The sequence below is a fragment of the Somniosus microcephalus genome, chromosome 21 (genome assembly GCF_052327205.1).
Source record: "Somniosus microcephalus isolate GS21.2 chromosome 21, FLI_Smic_1.0, whole genome shotgun sequence".
NCBI classification, from domain to species: Eukaryota; Metazoa; Chordata; class Chondrichthyes; order Squaliformes; family Somniosidae; genus Somniosus; species Somniosus microcephalus.
In genome coordinates this window covers 23,220,252-23,242,682 of record NC_141007.1, presented here as the reverse complement: position 1 = coordinate 23,242,682, position 22,431 = coordinate 23,220,252, and the positions used below count along the sequence as shown (strand labels likewise).

At 45.0% G+C, this 22,431-nt stretch overlaps 1 protein-coding gene across 1 annotated transcript in view; it reads right to left on the bottom strand.

Moving 5' to 3' along the window:
- Window positions 1-22,431, bottom strand: part of cacna1g (calcium channel, voltage-dependent, T type, alpha 1G subunit) — a 372,735-nt gene that overhangs the window by 50,467 nt on the left and 299,837 nt on the right. Inside the window, exons 26-32 of the mRNA XM_085963330.1 lie at window positions 20,916-21,067; window positions 15,462-15,571; window positions 13,531-13,664; window positions 11,053-11,123; window positions 5,537-5,615; window positions 2,671-2,792; window positions 857-1,198 (exon numbers count right to left, since the gene is read on the bottom strand). Of these exons, the coding sequence (XP_085819456.1) occupies window positions 857-1,198; window positions 2,671-2,792; window positions 5,537-5,615; window positions 11,053-11,123; window positions 13,531-13,664; window positions 15,462-15,571; window positions 20,916-21,067 (1,010 nt within the window). The remainder of the gene's footprint in view (window positions 1-856; window positions 1,199-2,670; window positions 2,793-5,536; window positions 5,616-11,052; window positions 11,124-13,530; window positions 13,665-15,461; window positions 15,572-20,915; window positions 21,068-22,431) is intronic.

The following is a 22,431-nucleotide window of genomic DNA, read 5'->3' as shown; positions in this document are numbered from 1 at the left end:
ACCGCCAATTCCTTGGCTATAACGAATTTTTAGCCTGAAGATTTTAGAAGTTTAGAAGAATGAGTTTAGAAGAGTGCAGTACTGAGGGAGTGCTGCACTGTGGGAGGTGTTGTCTTTCGATTAAACGTTAAACTGAGGCCCCATCTACCCTCAGGTGGACGTAAAAGATCCCATGGTACCATTCAAAGAAGATCAGTGGTGTTCTCCTGGCCAACATTTATCTCTGAACCAACACCTAAAACATTATCTGGTCATTTATTTCATTGCTGTTTGTGGGAACTTGCTGTGCAGAAATTGGCTGCCACATTTCCCTATATTAAAACACTTCACAAGTACTTCATTGGCTGTAAAGCACTTCGGGACTTCCTGAGGTCATGAAAAGTGCTATATAAATGCAAATTTGATCTTTCTTCCTGCTCCCTTTAGCACTTTGACTTCCAGATGTCTTCTTAAAATGGAAGATTATGAAGACATCAATAATGAATACACTGAACCTCTAGAAATAAAATAGGGCATTGTGAAGGGAACCTTTAAATATGAAGAGACCTATTATACTGAAGGCCCCAATGGACTGAGTTCTACGTAATACAAAGGCATCTCGAGATATTGATTGGCCCACAACTAATGGGATCAACCTGGTTTGAATAATGTATTACAAATAATAATTTTTTATTGACACCTGACACAAAGAGTGCCAATGGATTGAGGAGTAAAATAAAAGGAGTCTTCTAGTAAATCAAGATTATTCTATTCTTGGTACCCTATTCCTTTGTACCTACAAATACCATACAGTGCAATGAATTTTCCATTAAAACTCTGTGATGAGAAGCAGTCGGCCTAAAATTCTGTTTCTTACCAGTGGTGGTTCTAAAGAAAACGGAGAATCCACTTTGACTTGGAGTGACTCAGATGGACTCCCTGGGCTGTCGCCTGCATCTCCTCCTTCACTGCCTCCCCAGGTCACACCGTCCACATTCCCTTGATTGGTATTTAACATTTTTAATTCAAGTTCCAGCTCTGCCTCGAGTTCTGCTTCCTCTTTCGCCTCCTTGTTGCTCTCCTCCAGGTGTTTCATCAACACCGCGATGACTACGTTGACCAGCACAAACTGCGCTGTCAGCACAAACGAGACAAAGTAGATTGGGGACACCACTGTGTTATAACAGGTGCCCTCTTGGTTACAGTCTCGTAAAGTATCCTGCCAATGAGTAAAAAAAAAGTTAAAAACAAAATGAAACAAATAACAGAGTGAATTAAGTAGGTGTTTGTAGTGAGAAAATATGATTACAAGATGAAGAAGGCAGAAGTTAAACGAATAGCTTCTTCATGCTTAGAATTGAATTTTAATGTACGTCAAGCTGTCCTGTCAGTAAACTGTCCCCCTAGTGTAATGGACACTTGGCTCAATTAAAACAGTTACTTTCAATTTAATGAAGAACTGAAAAACCTTGCAAAATTAAAGTTATTTGGTGCTCCCATTTAGAAAGTACAGGTAGACTATCCTTTATCCGAACTTCCGAAAACCGAAACCCTCTAAAAACCGAAAGTTTTTTCGTTCAGCGTAAGTCGTGCGCACGACATGACCAGAGTGGCGCACGACTTACGCTGAGCAGGGCAGAGGGTCACTGAGTTCCCTCCTGGGTAGGAGATTGCAGGCCGAGCCGGGCAGTGTGAAGGAGGTATACCGGGAGAGTGAACCCAACAATACAGCGGCCCGTCCGATAGCTGCAGCGGCCTGTCTGATATTCTTTTCTCCCCCCCCCGACCCCCGACCCCCCGCCGACCCCCACCCTTTCGGATAAGGGATAGTGTACCAGCCTTTATCCGCACTTCCGAAAACAGAAAACCTCTGAAAACCGAAAGTGGTGGCTTACGGGGTGCTGCCCCGTAGTACCTTCTGAAATCCAAAATTTTCCAAAAACCAAAACACGGCTGGTCCCAAGGTTTTCGGATAAAGGATAGTCTGTACGTTAAAGCCATTGAGAGCATACAGTGAAGATTCACCAAGATGATACTAGAGATGGGAAACCAAAGTCATGAGGAGCTATTGGGATTATTTCCACAAGAGCAGGGAAGGCTAAGAGATTTAATAAAGGTCGTTAAAATTATGAAGGGATTTGATGGAGTGACTAGAGAAAGATTGGGCAGTCGGTTTAAATCATCGATTTAATCTATTTAAGAAGTAAGGGAGAAGAGAGATTAGGTGAAATTTCTTTACACAGAATTGTTAGAGCATGGAATGCTTTGCTGCAGGGAATAGTTGAGGTAGAGACTATTGCATCTTTGAAGTAGAGGAAGATACAGGGATATGGGGAGAGAGCAGAGCAATGGCATTAGCTTTAGATTACTCTAGCCTCCTGTCCTGTAAAATTCTATGGGGTAGAGATTGGTCTTGGGCAGCAGTGCAGAACGGGCCGTATTGCATCGGCTGCTTGTTATATACTTCAATGGAACTGACTATCAGGCGGAGCGTATAACGGCCGGCCAAAGCGATATTGCCTGTTTAGCGTTGGCGCCCAAGATGAATTTCTCCCTCGATGGCTTTAGGCATCTTGGTTGCTAAAGACTTGCTCTGTAACGTGTCAGGCACCCAATGTCCAGTTGTTACACTTGGAGCAGCAATGTTCCCCTGGGGCTTTGGGAATGTTGCTAAAGGAGGAAAAAGCTCACCTTCATTATTCCATTCCAGTTGTCTCCAGTTGATACTCGGAACAAGGTGAGGAAAGCCATCCCAAAATTTCTGAAGGTGGCATGTCGCCCCAACCCCTCACAGGGATGATAGTCGTCACATTCTACATTTAAGATATTCAAAATAAAAATCACATTTATTTAAACAAATAATCCTCAGAGGATAGGGGACACATATTCTGTTTTTGTTGCAATAATGAACTATATGGTAACTGGGCGGGGACGGTTTCTGATGGACCATACTTTGGAATTAGAGAGTTAATCAACAAAACAAAGGAATAGAAGTAGGCCATTCAACCCCTGAAACCTGTTCTGTCATTCAATTAGATCATGGCTGATCTGTAGCTTAATACCATCTACCCACCTTGGTTCCATAACCCTTCCCTTGCCTAACAAAAGTCTATCAATCTCAGTTTTGAAATTTTCAATTGCCCCCCCTGGCATCAACAACTTTTTTGGGGAGAGTTCCAAATTTCCACGACCCTTTGTGTGAAGAAATGCTTCCAGACGTCACCGCCTGAACGGCCTAGCTCTAATTTTAAGCTTACGCCCCCTTGTTTTGAACTCCCCCACCAGAGGAAATAGTTTCTCTCTATCTACCCTATCAACTCCTTTAATCATCTTAAACATCTCAATTCAATCACCCCTTAATCTTCTATACTCAAGGGAATACAATTTAATATACTCAATATACAATATACTCAAGGAATACAGGAAACTTTCTGGTATCCGGCACGGATGGGACCGACGTGGTGCCGGTTAATCAACAATTCCGGATAACCGAACGCTATAGTAAAAGATACGGAGCTGAGAGCTCCGTATAAAGCAACAAACCCTGTTGCAGCTTCAGAACAATGGGCACAAGTTGCAAGCGTCTCTGTAGCTTAGCAACAGCTGCAGCTATACCCTTGCACAGCAACAAATGGAGTAAAAAAAGTAATAAAAGTTACCTGAACCTACTCCTGAATTTTGCCGGTTAATCGACATTTCCGGTTATTTAGGGGCCGGTCAATTGAAAGTTTCCTGTACCAAAGGTTTGGCTTTGGACCATGTTGTGTCATTGAAGCTGAATTCCGAATCTCCATCCCAACTAGACTGTTAAGTGTATCAATGTGGCCAACACAAAGGGCTGGATTTTCATTGAGGAGTCAGGTTGGAGGCGGGACTACAACTTTCGGGGTTGTAGTCCCGCCTCCATCGAGTTCTAGCCAACCCACGTGATTTTGACTTGATTGACCTTGTTGAGCCTGCCCAGCGGGCTCAGCAGGCCAATTAAGGGCCACCTGGCAACAGGTGACGTCACAGATTGAAATTTCATCTCTCAAGACCTTTTGACAAATGAAATATCAGCGTTTCACAGCTGTTTGAAGCTGTCAAACACTGACAATCTGTACTCCAAGTTAATTCCTTCCTGTCAGGATGATTTAGAGATCTCCCTGGAACAGAAAGCTGAATGCTGCAATTTTTGATAGCTCGCAGCCATTCTGCTTTCTGTGCCGGTGAGATGAGGGACTCCCGAGACCTGAAGGAAGGAAGGCTGTAAAAGTAAGTATGTAAAACTTCTTTAAACACACCAAACACACTTACCTTTGCACTCATACACCCATCACTCACCTGAACACCGGACATCTCAACCCCTCCAAGCCCATCATCCCAATGGTCCGCCTCCTCTAACTTGGCGTGGTTTGGAGCCATCGGGAATCCCACACTTCAACCTTTAAAATAGGGATTAGGCTAAAAACTGCCTGTTAACTACCTGTTAACAGGCAGTTAATTGGCACTAATCCCCTTCCCGCCTCAGGAGGTGGGTCCCAGTGCGGGGCAGGTACCCGCCTCCTTTGAAATTGGCATGGAGGTGGGTTGGGGGCGGGATGGTGTCGGGACCCCCGATTTCGGAATTTTAACCCCCCACACGCCTCCAATCCCGCCTCCACGGCCCAATGAAAATCCTGCCCAAAGCATCTTTGCTGGTAAGCTCTGCTTCCAACATTATATTAGCATTTTCATTCAAAACTGAAATAATCTGTCACAAGAAATACAAATCTCAGAATATTCATATCACTAAACTAAACATAAACCCCATAAGGAAATCTCCCAAGTGCTGCCTATTATTGCACACACATGTAGAAGCTGATGTAACAAGAATCACCTACAGGCATATGAAATTCAGGACACTTATTAGATTTCAAACTGAAATTTTCCATTTGGAGGACCTCCAATGTTAATACAAGGCTAATGTGGGTTTAGGACACATCCTATATTCTATTTCTTTGCTGCAGTTAGGATTATAGTAATTGAAGACCCAATAAATTACAGGTCCTGCAAATAATCAGAGATGAACAAAGATAAATCTCTGTTAGAACTTTCTATTGTTAAGTTAGCAGCCAGAAACTATCTTAAGCCAGCCTTGTTCAAAGAACTAAAAAGAATGGTGGTATATTCTCTAGATTTAGTGGCAATGAATCTATGCAAGAGGTTTCACTGATACGTTCTCAAGCCTCTGGCCATATTATGATTTATGAAAATAACATTTTGGGAAACAGTATATGAGTAACTTGAGATATGACATGTGGTGAGTGTAGCACGCTTGGGGAGAACAGGTGACTTTGGACCTATGGTTCCCAAAGCTCTCCACCATTGGGGGTTTCCTCGCCTCGTGTCTGGGTCGGTTGTAGACTAATTGATAGAGATGGATTGTTATGATTAGTCAACAACTCCATTATGTTCCTATGATGAGCCAAGTTACATGAGCCATATTAAAATGAAGAAAGCAGGTCTAGGAATGGGTTTTAAGTAGTGCAAAGGAATATTAGCCAAAGATAATGTACTTGTGCCTGCAGTATCTTACCTAGGTCCCCGAAAAGTTCAACTCCAAGAGCTGCAAATATGAAGAACAGCAGCATGAACAAGAGACCAAGATTCCCGACCTGCAAGAGAGATAAAGACCATGAAGGATTCCTCCATTGCTGAATGTGTAGGTCTCGTACAAAGGATGGCTTAAAATAGCTAGCTCATCTTCTGTCTTCTGACCACCAACCTTGGATTATTCAAATAGATGTAAATTTTTATTTTTGGTTAATTGATGCTGGAAGCGTCTCCTCTGAATAACTTTCAACTAGCATCTCAGAGAAGCTTCCAGAATCAATTATGATAGGTACACGTTGATTATGGAGGGCTCAAGTTGAAACTGTAGACTAGGAATTTCTGATTGTAATATTAGCATACAGATATTCAAAGTGTTCATATGACATTGCTTTTTCATTTTAAAGGAGGCATTAACCTGTTTAAAATAACAGTTAACTATTCATAGACCAATATCGCGAATGGTAACTTCTAGATTTATATTTATTATTACAGTCTGAAATAAATATTTTATCTAGCTGCCAACAATGAGAGGATCATTAACGTACATCAAATGTTACTGCAGTAACACAAACTCAATCATTTCATGGTTTCATCAAGATTGAGGTAATGGAGAGGAGACAGATGAAAAGATTTACATTGTTTTTGAGGTGAGACATTAGACTGAGGCCCCTTCGCCCCTCTCAGATGGATATAAAAGAGCCCATGGCACTATTTTGAAGCAGAGCAGGGGAGTTATCCCCGGTGTCCTGGCCAATATTCATCGCTCAATCAACATCGCTAAAACAGTTTACCTGGCCATTATCTAATTGCTGTGGGTAGGAGCTTGCTGTGCACAAATGGCTGCTGTGTTTTTCTACATTACAACAGTGACTACACTTATAAAACACTGTGAAACGCTTTAGGGCGTCCTGAAATAGTGAAGGGCACTATATATAAATGCAGGTTCTTTCTATTTTTGTTTAAAACTAAGAGACGCAAGTGAATGGACAAAGCTCAATGTGCAGAATGTCACTGAGGTAGAAAAGTGTAGAAGATGAGATAGATCAAGGGGTATTGCTTAGGTAGATTTAAGCTTGGGTTACTCTTCCCCTGAATTTCTGACCTCCTCTCCCCTCTTCCCCCTCGATCCTCTCTCTCTCTCCCCTTCCTTTCTCCCCCTCCTCTCTCTCCCCTCCCTCCAATTCCGTCTCTCTCTCTCTTCCCCCTCCAATTCCCTCCTCTCTCTCTCACCGTCTCTCCCCCCTCCGATTCCCTCTTCTCACCCTCTCCCCATCCTCTCTCTCCTCCCAATTCCCTCTCTCACCCCCCTCCGATTCCCTCCTCTCTCACCCAGTCTCTCTCCCCATCCTTTCTCTTTTCCCCCTCAAATTCCCTCCTCTCTCACCCTGTCTCTCTCCCCCCTCCAATTCCCTCCTCTCTCTCCCCCTCCAATTCCCTCCTCTCTCTCCCTCCAATTCCCTCCTCTCTCTCTCTCTCTCTTCCCCCCCCCCCGCCCCCTGGACTCCAACGGATCCAGTGACCTTCTCCTTACGGAGCCGAGGAAAGCGGGGTGGCCCACGGAGCAGGCCGCAACTGTTGGGCACTGTGCATGCGCGGCTTCGATAAACAGTGCGCATGTGGCGAAGGGGATCGGGTGCACGTGTGCAGAAGGCCACAAAGATGTTGGTGCAGAGAATCACAGCGGGGATGAATCCTGCAAATTCTTACCCCAACAATAGGGAACGCAATTCGAGTTCCACAATTTAGCAGAACAGGTCCCGGAGGCAGTGAAAGTGTTCATTTCTAAGTGGATCTGAGTGACAACAGACCAATTACCACAACAAATCACTTGCCCTAGTTGTCGGAGGAAGGGAACATGTGGAATTAAATGTTAAAGCCATGAAACTGCTTCTGATTTCCCAGTTTATTGCAGTACTTTGCGAATGAGTTATTTTATTGATGTAATTCTCACTGACTTGTGCTCGATTCAGGGCAGCAAGCCACAATGCAAATCTCAGACCTTTCAATCCTCAGAGGTGGTTCGTTTTTCTTTAAATTGGAGAACATTTCAAAAATTGTTTAATTACTATACAATTCTTCTGAATGTACTGCAAATTTTCAGTCTCTCATTTTCATGAACTACATGAACTTCCAAACCTATGACACCAATTTGGGTGGAATACTGTCCTTTCCCCTTTGGCAATTGGACCCAGGCAGCAAGGAATGAAGACTTCTCTTGCATAGATCTAGGTGTCACATTGCATTAGGACTCTTCCCAGACCTGAGTTTCAATCTGAGCTCGGATAGAATTAAAGTCTTCTCTTTCCGATGGCTCTTGAGGGCCCTAAGTAAAATCAGTTGAGGCCTCAACCTATAATGTAGGGAATTTGACATCTGCACTGATGTGACAATCTCACTCGGGCAAGCGTTAGGACGGTTGGCATGAGAAATGGAACAAGTCATCTTGTTACCGTGAAGATTCTCTTCTGAGGAAAGGGGATTGAAGTCCACTGCTACAACAGAGAGAGTGCAGAACTGCAGCCAGCACAAGCCTATGGCAACTGACCTGGGAGCACTCCAGAGAATGGTCTGCAAATTGAATAGGGTGGGAGGTGGGGGGAAGGGGAGAGGGGGGTGAGATTTTCAAGTTGGGCCTGAAACGGGCGCAATATTTGGCGGTGCCCCTCTGGCGCCTGCCCAAGGCCACGGCAGCGGGGGGAGAAGATTTTTGTGGGGCGAGGAGGAGCATGAATCTTAAAAAAAAAAAGAGCAAAAAACATATCTTTTCTGAACAGCCTGCAATGGTTGTCCCTTTAAGGACTGCTGGCTAGGTTGCTCAAGGTCTGGAGAACCTGAGACAAGTATATACTCTGCTTGCTCAGCTCATTGCTCTACGGAAATTGCACCGGGGGTCCTACAATCAGTACAAGTCCTCAATTTGCATATTTAAACAGCCGCCCGCCTGTTTTACAAGGCGTACAGGGTGCCCAGTTACAGGCTGGCCTGAAAAACGAACCAGGCGGAGAAAGTGGTGATCAAAATCACCACTAGATGTTCTTCCGCCGGTCACCTGATTTTCAGGTGAGAAATGGGCTCCCAACAGTCAAAAATCCCCCTCCATGTCTTTGCATTCATTTGTGAATTTAATTGCATATTTTGGTTTGCCTTCTATGCTTATCAGCATTTTTATTCTCCACACCTCTAACCTCCATATCCTAGCATTACCTCTGCCGCTCTTATACCCACCGTGTGCTATTGTGGCTGGGCGACAGTAGGACCCCGTGCCCATGATTCCCAGATCCTCCCTCCCGATTGCTGTCCGACCCCTCCCTTCTGCTCCGCGATCCCTCCCTCCCTTCCATTCTGATTGCCGATCTCAGAGCCCCCACCGCACCCACCCCTCCCCATCACGCCCCGATCTTTTCCGATTACCGGGGCCAACTGCGATGTTCTACCGCAGGCTTTCCTGGCCGGCAGCCGGCCAGCCTGTCAATCTGGCTGGCAGCTGGGTGGGAAATGGAATTTAAAAAATGATAATGAGATCCTGTTGTTAAATTTGGCAAGATCTCCATGTTCCCAGGATCCGCCCCCCCCCCGCCACCGCAACCATTCCCCCCACAACCACACCCAGCTCGCCATAATTATTGGGGCCATTGTGTCTGGAGGTGACAAAGGCATAGCTCAGAGTTTCAGCAGCAGAAGGACTGAGGCAGGGACGGAGGCGGGCATTGTTATGGAGATGGGTGTCGGCGGTATCTGTGATAGGGTCAGAAGCCCAGCTCTGGGTCAAATAGGACGCCGAGATTGTGAACAGTCTGGTTCAGTCTCTGCTCTGATATAGTCTCCACTCAGCAGTTCACCACTGGGAGACAATTTACAATTCACAATTCAAATCGCTTTATTGGCATGATAAGGTACATCTTATGTTGCCAAAGCATCAAAATACATTTATGGTTGAACACATAAACGCGGTTCTATTCATACAGTTTATAAATATACATTCGCCTTGTTTGTATATATTCTTGTCTTAGTTTACTGGTTGTCCCTCTGTTCATGGCAAGCTGTAACATAGTGTGCCGCCAGTGTTACACAGCTTCTCTCCTCCCCCAGTAGGAAAGGGAGTTTTTGGTTGTCATTCAGATTTCTGAATTCAGGGCATATTTGGGAGAATTTTTGGTAGAAATTCTCCCTGATGTCCTGATATTTTCCACAGGCTGTGAGGAAGTGCATCTCTGTCTCAACTACTCCCAGACTGCAGTGAGAGCATATCCTGTCTTCTCTTGGCAGCCTGGTTTGCCTGTGTCTGCCTTTTTCGATCGCTAGGCCGTGTTCGCTAAGTCTGTACCTTGTCAAGGTTCTTCTCAGTTTGTTATCCTTTACCATGGTCAGGTAATCAGCTATGTTGTATTGTCTGTTTAGGGCCAAGTAGCAATTGAGTTTGCTTTGGGTTTTTGTTGTTTCTGCCCAATATGTCAAATATTTTTCCTTTTGCTTAGCGACGATTGTGTTGGGTCGAATTCTTTGTGTTACCCTGTCACTGTCCTGGGACTGGTTATTGTTAGTGTTGTTAGTAGTTACTTCACTGAGTCCCAGGACTAGTTGACTGAGGGTATTTTTCTTTATGGTCAGCTCTTGGCATTTCAGGGCGTCGTAGTGATAGCATTGGGGGTTGCTCATTTGTAGGTGATTCCAAAATTTGGTGGCTCTTTTTTGGACACTGCTGTTCCGCTGAACCTCCCTTGACTGTGGGCTGTTGCAGTCTCTGCTCAGCATTGTGCAACTGGGAGACACTGCAGACTCAGCTCAGCACTCCAATCTCCAATTACCACCTCCCCCCACTAGATGTAACTCAAATCAGGAACTAAGTGGAGCAGGACCCAAAGCTGTGTCTATCCCTGATCTGGTGAGTGTTAGTGCTGACTGCCAGTTCAGAGTGTTCATTCTAAAGGCTAGGGCTGAGTTTAAGCCCTGAGTGTTAACCCTGAGTGTTAGATCAGCATGCCTACATTGAGTGTCAGCGCGGGGTGTCAGTATTGAGTGGAACATCAGTGCTGAGTTGAGGGGAGTATTCCTTTTTGTACTTCCATATCTTACATCCAGCTGAACCACCAGAACGGACCAAACTTGGTTTAGTATCCTCGACAAAGGGTGTCACCTCTGACAGTGAAGCACCTCCGCAGTACTGCAATGGAGTGCTAGCCACTGCCGAGATTACGTGCTCCAACTCCCAATGTGGTGCCTGAACTGAAGCCTTCGGACAGAGAGGCGACTCCACCAACTGAGCCGGGGTGATGGCATAGCGGCCTGGGCTGTTAGCGCTGCACAGATGTGACAGTGAAAACTTTTGTTTCCCACGATATTGTGACAATGTTGAGCTGTTGCACTGAACAGGTTCTCACACCAGGGCCATAAAACAGGACGAGGTAGTGAACTCCAGAGCTATAAACAGATTCTACACAACGTGCAAGATCCCCTGACACGACCACACCTGCTATTGTGAAGTTACAGCAATGCGCTCACCTGTGGTAGAGCCTGGATTACGGTGTTCAGCAAGGCTCTCATCCCCACCGCCATCTTCAAGAGCTTGAGGACTTTTTGGGGACATAAGCAAAGGTTGTAAATGCCACAGACACCAAATGTTTCCTGCCAAGCAACACAATGCATCATCTAATAATGTTCTATTTTAAATAATTCGGTTACTAAGCCTCGCTTGATCCAAATGCCAAGATCCCTGGATAAGGTTAATGACATTCTTCTACCATTCAGGACAAAATAGCTGCTCCTTCAAATCCATCTGGTACCAGCCTTATAAGGAATTCTATTCTCATCGAATTTTCAATCGGTGCGCAACGTAGTTCAAAATTAACAGGCAGGATTGTAAAGTCCATTCAGCTCTCTTGAGCAGCCAGTGAGAGTTTTATATGGGTTTTTTTTTACAGAACATACAAACCTTATGAGCAGGAGTAGGTAATTCAGCACCTCGGAAGTGCTCTGCCATTCAATTCGATCATGATGTGGAGATGCCGGTCGGTTGGACTGGGGTGGACAAATGTGAGAAGTCACACAACACCAGGTTATAGTCCAACAGCTTTATTTGAAATCACAAGCTTTCGGAGTGCTGCTCCTTCGTCAGGTGAAGAAGGAGCAGCGCTCCGAAAGCTTGTGATTTCAAATAAAGCTGTTGGACTATAACCTGGTGTTGTGTGACTTCTCACAATTCGATCATGGTTGATCTGTAACTCAACTCCATTGTCCCGCCTTTGCTCACTATCTCTTGACAGCCTAACCCAACAAAAATTGTTGATTTCAGTCTTGAAAGCTCCAATTAACCCCCAGCATCCACAGCTTTTGCGGGGCAGGGGGCAGGAGATGGTGAGAGTTCCAGATTTCTGCTACCCTTTGTGTGGAAGAAGTGTTTCCTGATTTTGCCCCTGAACGGCCTAGCTCTAATTTTAAGATGATGCCCCCTTGTTCTTGAATCTCCCACCAGAGGAAATAGTTTCTCCATATCTACCATATCGAATCCTTTTAACAGTTGAAACACCTCGATCAGATCACCTCTCAATCTCCCATATTCAAGGGAATATAAGCCAAACTTAGGAAATCATTCTCTTCATTTAACCCTTTTAGCCATGGTATTATTCTGGTGAATCTGCGCTGTACTCCCTCCAACGGCAGTATACCCTTCCTGAGGTGCGGTGTCCAAAACTGAAGGCAATACTCCAGATGGGGTCTAACCAAGGCTCTATACAAATGAAACATAACTTCCTCCCTCTTGTATTCCAGCCCCCTCAAGATAAGAAGGAACTAGGGCTGTGATTTTCCCTTGTGCCGGCCACTCACTTCTAACAAAATGATTAATTTTCCCTTCAGTGGGAAAAACTCAAATCGAGACAAGGGCCTGAAATCTGGGCGGAGTTGAGGGGAGGATTTTGAGGCAGGACTAGAGTTCTGGTGGGTTTACACCCCTTTGTGGGGTCACTGAGGAATTCTGACTGGGGTGCGGTGGCGGGGGGGGGGGGGGAGCGGTGCTGCAGATTCTTCCACTCTGACCTGCCCGTCATGATGTCACTATTGGAGACAGGACTGACGGGATCCCTGGCAATCCCACCGGTTCCACCTATAGTACACATGATGTACGAGTGCTGTAAGTGAGCCCCACAATACCAAATCCAAATGGCCATCGGTTTAGGAAACATTGATTGCCGTTTGGAGAATGGCCGACCAGTGAGGGGTTAATGATCGATTAATATTTTTGCCTTGCAAGGCAATGCTCCCAAATCCTGCTGGACCTGCAGGACGGGTTCCCCAACAGTGCCATCCCTGGCACAGGTGCCCGTCCCAAATTTTTAAGTGACCCTACCTCTGGGATTTGGAAGGGTCAGCGGCAAAGGTAGACAGAAGTCCCTGGTGGAGTACTATCCCTGGTAGAGTGGGCCCTCCCGCATTGTTGGGCCTTCATATGTAGTATTAATATCTATTATGCCTACTCATTCTGTGCTACAGTTCCAAGAGAATGATTCGCCCTGCGGTACCTTGATGAAATGACCGACCTTCATGTGTGAGCTTTGGCAGTGTCCTTGGGCTATTAGACCATGTGGGGCATCACTGACCCTGACCTAGAATCATACCGCACAGAAGGAGGCCATTCATCCCATCGTGCCTGTGCTGGCTCTTTGAAAGAGCGATTCAATTAGTCCCACTCCCCCCTGCTCTTTCCCGTAGCCCTGCAAATTTCTCCTTTTCAAGTATTTATCCAATTCCCTTTTGAAAGTTACTATTGAATCTGCTTCCACCGCCCTTTCAGGCAGCGCCTTCCAGATCACAACAACTCGTTGCGTAAAAAAATTCTCATCTCCCCCTCTGGTTCTCACCAGTATCGAAAAACACACACACACACTATCAGCTAGCAGTAACTCTAAAAAGGGACATGACTTCTAGTATCCGAGAGGAGTTTTAAATACACTGCAGTGAATAGCAAGTTCGAGTTTTACTGACCTCTAGCAATCCGGAGGACTCTCATGATTCTAATGATTGTGGGGTTGATTGGCAAGGAAGCATTCACCTCAATCTCTTCAAGGGTGATCCCCATAATGGACAGCAGTACAATAGCGAGGTCCAGCTGGTTCCATCTGGAGTTAAACCACACAGGAGGCATCACAAGCAACCCTCAAAACATAGCAGCTGACTCAACAACCAACATGTGTTGGGAACCCAGAGAGCCGCAGCTAAACACAAGGGCACATCGAAGCTCTGTTTTTATTTTAACATTTAAATGAAGAAATTAGTATGTTAAAGCCTTGCGTTTATATTTCTGAAGCTGATGGTGAGGGTGCATTATGGTACCGGGCACCTGGAGGCTTGACGTCATTGGTCAGTGCCAATAGAAATCAATGAAAGGCAACGAACATTTCCTTGGTTGTTGTGAGGCACATGTCTCCCAGGTATTATAATGTTGAGGGTGGACTTTTTCAATCTTCAAACTTAGTAATATAGTGTTGAGGGCGAAAGGGATTTTATTTCAGTGATAATAATTTCAATTGTTGTCCAATTTGCACATGCAATATTAAATTGGTCAACTGTATGGCTTTGCTAGGCCTGATGTTTTAGATGGTTAAGGGTTATCGCAGAGACAAAGGCCGTACAGTACATCACAACCCACACAAGGTAATGTCTCCTCGAAACTTGAAGGTTTCAAGCAAGTGCGGTACAAGCCACTTGAATGAGCTGCCATATTGGTTTTTAATGACTTAATACATGTCGTAGGATCCCAGCGTCGAGGAGGTCTTTTGGTAATGCAAGCCTTTTCGCACTCGCAAAGTTACATCAGTGTGAAACTGTAATAGCAGCAATACCAACTCCTTATTGTGAGTGAGCGTGGACACTTTCAGGCTTTTAAATGCTGCATTGAAAGTGGTGCATTGCAAGACTTACGGTGGGGCGATCTTAACTTTTGGACTGGCGGAGCGCGGCCAGCAAACCCGTCCGTTTCGGCAGCGAAGGGTTCGGAGGCTTTCCAAGGCCCGGGTCCCAGTTAAGTGGAACCGGCGAGCTGACCGTCCCAAATGGGCATCCCGATGCAGTTTGCCGGATTCAGGCTGGCGTAAATAGCGTGTGGTCAAGCAGCCGGCCGGGCCCACCAGTAAGGTGAGTCCGAGGATGGGGGTCACAATCGTGTGGGGGTGGGGGGGAAGCTCAGGGCGGCAGTGGCCCAGATTATTTCTGTGGGGCCTGGTCGAGCACTCCTCCTCCTTCTAGCTCCGCCAAATAATTGAAAGCATGCCCCCTTTCAGCGCCTGTTCGGTTCTCTCGCCGTGCACTCTCCGACCAGTTCTGTCCTAAAATGGCAATCTGGGTCCAATGTACGTATTGGGACCCAAGTTTGCTTATTTAAAGGGGACCTACTGCCAGCGGTAGGCCCCTGTAAAAGCGGCAAAGAGCGGAGCAGCGGTGTTAACGGCGGTCAGTCTACCGACCCCATTCCGAGGCCGTTGTCACCCCATTAACACCGGCTTTGGGAAGTTAAACTGCTCCTGACTTGGCCCCCGTGATGACGTGAAACTGGAATGCTAAATGGCAAAATAGATGCAAATTGTTAATTTTTCGCACAACAGTTTAACTCGCTTTTTATTTCCTTGTAAACTGAACACATTGAGTATCTGCCGCAATGCACTCCGTGACTCAGACTAGAAAATGAATGGAGCAATCAGCAGAGGAACGTGACACAGAAAACAGTTCCATTGTCAGATTATTGTGTCTCTGGACAACGTGAAAGTGTTTTCGCGATGGCTGCTCCATGTAAACAAGGTCTGAAAGATGACGAGGGACAATCTCCTTATCTCTCTGTGCCAGCAAAAACCAAAACAAACCGTGCACACAATGAAACAAGCATTGCTTCCCCCGACTTCATCAGTGCTGCAGTATTTTACCTATCCTTGAAGAACCGGCGAAAACCAAAGGCAACTAGTTTGAATACACTCTCCAGGACAAAGATAATTGTGAAGATGTAGTTGCAGATCTTCAGGGCTTCGTCAAGGACCTGAGAACATGAGAGATTAAGATTAAAGGTAAAGCATTTTGTTAGAACAATTACAGATTTGTCCTCCTTTAGATACTAATTTATATTTGATATAGAATCATAGAATGATGCAGCACAGAAGGTGGCCATTTGGCCCATCGTGCCTGTGCCGGCTCTTTGGTAGAGCAATCCAATTAATCCCACTCCCCTGTTCTTGCCCCACAGCCCTGTAAATTTTTTCCCTTCAAGTATTTATCCATTTCTCTTTTGAAAGTTACTATTGAATCTGCTTCCACTGCCCTTTCAGGCAGCGAGTTCCAGATCACAACAGCTCGCTGTCTAAAAAAATGTTTCCTCATGTCATCTCTGGTTCTTCTGGCAATCACCTTAAATCTGTGCCCTCTGGTTACTGTCCCGTCTCCTCCAAATTTACCTAACTATGAACAACCTGGTTACTTAATAATATCTCGCGCTGATTTATTTCATGATGAATTTCCAGTTGGAATCTGCACATTTGATCCAATATAATAAATAATATATTATGTTAATGACCAAGATATATTGATAACCATGATGTTCCACAATGCCAGGTGTCAGCTGTGGCTCAGTGGGTAGCTCTCTCACCTTTGACTCAGAAGGTCATGGATTCAAGACCCATTCTAGACACTCGAGCACAACATCTAGGCTGGCACTCCAGTGCAGTACTGAGGGAGTGCTGCACTGTCGGAGGTGCCGTCTTTCAGATGAGACTTTAAACCGAGGTCCTGTCTGCCCTCTCAGGTGGATGTAAAAGCTCTCACGGCACTATTTAGAATAAGAGCTGGGGATTTCTCCCCAGTGTCCTGGATGCCTTGTTTTCCTACATTACAACAGTGACAACACTTCAAAAAAGTACTTCATTGGCTGTAAAGCGCTGTCGGACGTCCTGAGGTCATGAAAGGTGCTTTTAACATGTTGTAAAAAAGCTTTTATTTCTATCTGAGTCATTTCTATTTCACAAGCTGGGATAAAAACAGCTTAATTAGAATGGCACTGCTGTGTTTTAAGATCATAGAATGGTTACAGCACGGAAGAAGGCCATTCGGCCCATCAAACCCGTGCCAGCTCTCTGCAACAGCCCCTCAGCTAGTCCCACTCCCCCGCCCTTTCCCCGTAGCCCTGCAAATTTCTTTCCTTCAGATACTTATCCAACTCCCTTTGGAAAGCCGTGATTGAATCTGCCTCCACGGCCCTTTCAGGCAGTGCATTCCAGATCTTAACCAATCGCTGAGTAAAAAAGTTTTTTCTGACGTTGCCTTTGGTTCTTTCACCAATCACCTTAAACCTGTGTCCTCTGGTTCTTGACCCTTCTGCCAATGGGAACAGTTTCTCTCTATCTACTCTGTCCAGACCCCTCATGATTTTGAACACCTCTAAATAATCTCCTCTCAATCTTCTCTGCTCTATGGAGAACAACCCCAGCTTCTCCAGTCTATCCACGTAACTGAAGTCCCTCATTCCTGGAATCATTCTCGTAAATCTTTTCTGCACCCTCTCTAAGACCTTCACATCCTTCCTAACGTGTGGTGCCCAGAATTGGACACAGTACTCCAGTTGGGGCCGACCCAGCGTTTTATACAGGTTCATCATAATTTCCACACTTTTGTACTCTATACCTCTATTTATGAAGCCCAGGATCCTGTAAGCTTTTTAACTGCTTTCTCAACCTGCCTTGCCATCTTCAATGATTTGTGCACACATACCCCCAGGTCTCTCTGTTCATGCACCCCCTTTAGGATTGTACCATTTAGTTTATATTGCCTCTTCTCGTTCTTTCTACCAAAATGTAACACTTCACACTTTTCTGCATTAAATTTCATATGCCACATGTCCGCCAGGCCAGGCCAGGCAAGATCCATTCTCATCCCACTGAAATTGGCCTTCCCCCAGTTAAACATTTTTACTCTAGATTGCTCCCTGTCCTTTTCCATAGCTAATCTAAACCTTATGATACTATGATCACTGTTCCCTAAATGTTCACTTACTGACACTTGCTCCACTTGACCCACCTCATTTCCCAGAACCAGATCCAGCAATGCTTCCTCCCTGGTCAGGCCAGAAACGTACTAATCAAGAAAGTTCTCCTGAACACACTTCAGAAATTCTTCCCCTTCTCTGCCCTTAACACTATTACGATCCTAGTCTATATTAGGATAGTTGAAGTCCCCCATTATTACTACTCTATAGTTCTTGCCCCTTTCTGTAATTTTTCTGCAAATTTGCTCCTCCATATTTTTCCCACTAGTTGGTGGCCTATAGAATAGAGCTAGTAGTGTAATGGCAGCTCTATTATTTCTTAACTCTAGCCATATAGATTCTGTCCTTGACCCCTCCAGGACATTCTCCCTCTCCAGCACTGTAACATTCTCCTTGACCAATACTGCCACAACACCTACTATCCTTCCTTCCCTATTTTTCCTGAACACTTTATAACCAGGAATAATTAATACCCTACCCTGCCCTTTTTTCAGTCAGGTCTCCGTTATCGCCACAACATCATATTCCCATGTGGCTATTTGTGCCTGCAGCTCACGTACCTTGTTTACTACGCTTCATGCGTTCAAATACATACACTGTAAACCCATCCTACATTCTCTCTTAGTTCGACCCCACCTTACTATTTCTTACTTTAGTGCTGTCTGCCTCTCCCAATCTTTTGAGCACTTTATTTCCCCTTTCTAATGTTACATCCTGGTGCCCATTCCCCTGCCAAATTAGTTTAAACCCTCCCCAACAGCACTAGCAAACCTCCCCACGAGGATATTGGTTCTGGCCCTGTTGAGGTGCAACCCGTACGGCCTGTACAGATCCCACCTCCCCAGAACTAGTCCCAATACCCCAGGACCCAGGAATCTAAATCATCTACTATTTCTCCAGCCACACATTCATCTGCTCTATCCTTCTATTTCTATACTCACTTGTGCGTGGCACCGGGAGTAATCCGGAGATTACTAGCTTTGAGGTCCTGCTTTTTAATCACTTTCCTAGCTCCCTGAAATCTACTTGCAGGACTTCATCCTGTTTCTATCTATGTCGTTGGTACCGATATGGACCACGACCTGTGGCTGTTCACCGTCAGAATGTTCTGCAGCCGCTCGGTGACATCATTGACCCTGGCACCAGGGAGGCAACATACCATCCTGGAGTCACGTCTGCAACTGCAGAAACATCTGTCTGCTCCCCTAACTAACAAATTCCCTACCACTATTGCTTTCCCACTCTTCTTTCTCCACCCCCCCCCCCCCGTACAGCTGAGTCACCCGTGGTGCCGCAGACTTGGCTCTGGCTATACTCCCCAGAGGAGCCATCGTCCTCACCAGTACTCAGAACAGAATACTGGTTGGAGAGCGAGATGCACTCGGGGGACTCCTGCATTAGCTGCCTGGTCCTCCTCTTCGGTCTGGTGGTCACCCATTCCCTTTCTGCCTGTGCACTCTTTATCTGTGGGGTGACCACCTCCTGAAACGTGCTATCCATGAAGCTCTCAGCCTCACGATACTGGTGTATCACATCAATGACTGGGATTGAGTACATAGCATCAGAACATTGAATTGGTTGGACCCAAAGTTCGTTAAACCCATCCAATCCAAAGGGTCTGAAATGAAGCAACTACTTCCTTCCCTGGTGGAGTCTGGCACTGGGAAATATCTGATCTAAGCAGAGATTTCTTGACCTTCGCCCTATTGCATCATCAACATACTGGCAGATTTCTGCAGTTTGTTCTATTGAAGCATCTCCATCTTTCTTCCACAGCTTTAGTTACAATGCAACATCATGAATCAGAGAGCAGCAGGTAAGATTCACCTGAAGACAAATAAGGGCAAGTTAATTATCGGAGGCTAGAAATGATTGTTGTGGATATTAGTGGAAAAAGCTTAACACATTCCTCTCCCTGGTATTTTAAAAATAAGCGGGTCAACACCTCCATTAAAATAGCCAACAGAGGAATGTCGTGTGAACAGGTTCGGTAGCTGTCCACCAATATTGCTGACACTAATTCCCAGGCTTTCCGATGCAGAGAAAGACCAGACCGTAAGGTCATCGTGTTTATTGGTGCTAGCTCTTCAACTAGAGCTATCTCTTCGAGTCCCATTTCTCTGCCTTTCCCCCATACCCTTCTACATTCTTCCTTTTCAAACACTTATCCAATTTCCTTTCAAATGATGGCCTAATGAATGTCTTGTACAAATTTAATATCACTTCCTTGCTTTAAATTCACTGCCCTGAGTAAGAAATCCAGAAGCCCATTTGCCTTTTTATGGCTTTTTCTACTTGTCATCCCACAACTAACAATTTATGTACCTGCATCGCTAGGTCTCATTGTTACACTTATTATGACTAGGGAGTATTGGCTACTTGATCTAGCAGGGATTTTTGCTTTAAGCTGCAACATGTTTCTGGTATGAACTCAGGTTCGGGACTTTATTCACAGAAATACTGGCTTCCCCCGGTTGTTTTTTAATAAAGAGAAATGCTGGAGCTGCTGGGACAAAGAGGGGATTGGTACATTAATGAGAAGCCACTGAAACTGTTATCCCTAATGATCTGGAACCGTGGGAAGGTGGGGTTGTTAAATCATCCCTGCCATCCAGGATTACTGCGTTGGGAGAAGAACATTCATTCGGAAAACAGCAGGAGCTGGTAGTCACGGAGTCCACATCTGGGTAGGGGGTGGGTGGAGAAGCAGCCAATAATGGTGTTTTTTAAAGTAGTCAATATTGTATTATTTAGTAGGTACCCCTTTAGAGTCTTACCGCTTCAATAGATTCCTCCAGAATAACTTCTAATATTTACATCGGAATTCTGTTAGTTTACAATGTCAGTGGCCAAGAGTTGTGTTTGTGTTGCCAGTCAGAAAGAGAGATGCCAATGTAGATGTTCAACAAATGTGGCATCCCTCTGTTCTTCAGTTTTCCAATCAATCAGCTCTCTACTGTTCAGCATCCTACTGTAGAAGTGAGAGACCAGCATTGGACATAGACTTCACCCACTCATATCAGTGGTCGCTTTGCCAGAGGTATCTAGTAGCAATGCAGCAGTCCAATACTATTGGCCTGTTACGTTCCACAATCTCTTTCAGCAGGATTGGATGCATCACCTACAGACGTCATCAAGCAAGCAACAGGACTTTTCAGGCCCTTCAGTCCTGAAGAAGTCCTGATGTACGAGATGAGTTGTCACTTGTTGGCTCTGGTCATATCTCCTGCCAACTCTTACTTGCTTTTTGAAAGTAGTCAGTGTTAGGAAGCTGGAGGTGGTCAGCTTCAGAACTGTGACCAACACAATTTTTCTGTTTCTAGTTTGATTATAAAATAATCTCACTTACCTTTGGTTGCTGATAATGTTCCATTGCCATGGTGATTACATTCAGCCCAATCACTACAGTGATGAACAAATCCAAGTAATGGCTTGTGCACATTTTGTGGATGAAAAGTCGAGCAGGAGAATAGTCAGAGTAATAAGGTTTACACTGTGCTTCTAAATGGAGACAATACATTAAACAAAAAATATTTAGGTTTCAAAACCATGACATTTTCTTATCGTTGTTATTTTGCCACGCATAATTGAGCTAATTTCCTGCCAGAATAACTCCAGTATTTATTCAGTGTCAAAAGCAACCTGCAGAAAACCGAAAAGCATCCATCTCTTGTAGTTCAGATCTGCAGAACACTTCAGTTTGGCATCACAGGAATCCATGAAGGTCTGGTGGCGATCACAAGTGACTTGAGTTTTGGGAGGCTTAGCTCTGTCTGTATGTTACTCAATGCCACAAAATTGCCTGGAATTTAGCTCCGAATCTCCCTACCTCGGCTTTCAAAGGGTTAGGATCAATTCATAAATGGGTTTCCAGCATCTTAAGCAGCTGATAACTTGAATAAGGTCCCCCCACCCACCCAGGAGCCATGACTTGAAGTCATAAGGCAACTTGGTATCTTAGCTTGCTCGGACTTACTCATTAAATAAGAACTTCTAGCTCAGACAATCAGAACCCATGTCACTTGAGAATTCTGCGAATTTTCTTTTAATCAGAGTCATCAGAAAATGATGTCAGTCACAGATTCTGGCGCAATCAACCAAGCTTAAAATAGGACAAAGAATGTACGAGGGAACATTACATTAGTGAGTCTAAAACTATTCGTGTAGGGTTGGGCACCTTGCTTTTGAGACGTTTGTGTTCGGTGCAAATAAAACTTCTCCTCGTGTGCCGAGCATGAGACACGTATCTTACCAAATAAATTTCTTCCATTTGTGTATTACTCTTGTAAATTTCTTGCAAATCCCACACTCTGAAGTACCAAGGTTGACAGGATTGTTCTTTTGACACTGAATGCCTGAAGTGATAATCACGAGTAACATGCAGGTATAACTGGTCTCCAAAGAGACCTGACCACAGCCCGTTAGCTCTGTGAAGCTCTCAACACTTTAAGCTGCAGTGCCATAATTCCGTTAGCTGCGTTTTACAAGGGACTGCTCAATACAATCATGGGCAAAATATGCAGAAAGAGTAACTGCGCAAAATGCATCGGCATCAAATATCCTTCTGTAGTTATAATGAACATGTCTTGCTACACTGTCTTCTGGCTATTTCACTTCATTTTTTAACTAAACATAAATTGTTTGAATTTACCTCCCCCATTTTCTCCCTTTACAATTTAGCAGCTCCCCCGCTCCGACAGATGGAGTTAAGATACAGATTAGCCATGATACTGGTCTCTTGCGCATCCCCGATTTTAATTTTGATTGCTCCACCATTGGTGGCCATGCTTTCAGCTGCCTTGGCCCTAAGCTCTGGAACTCCCTCCTTAAACCTCTCTGCCTCTCTACCACTCTATCCTGCTTTA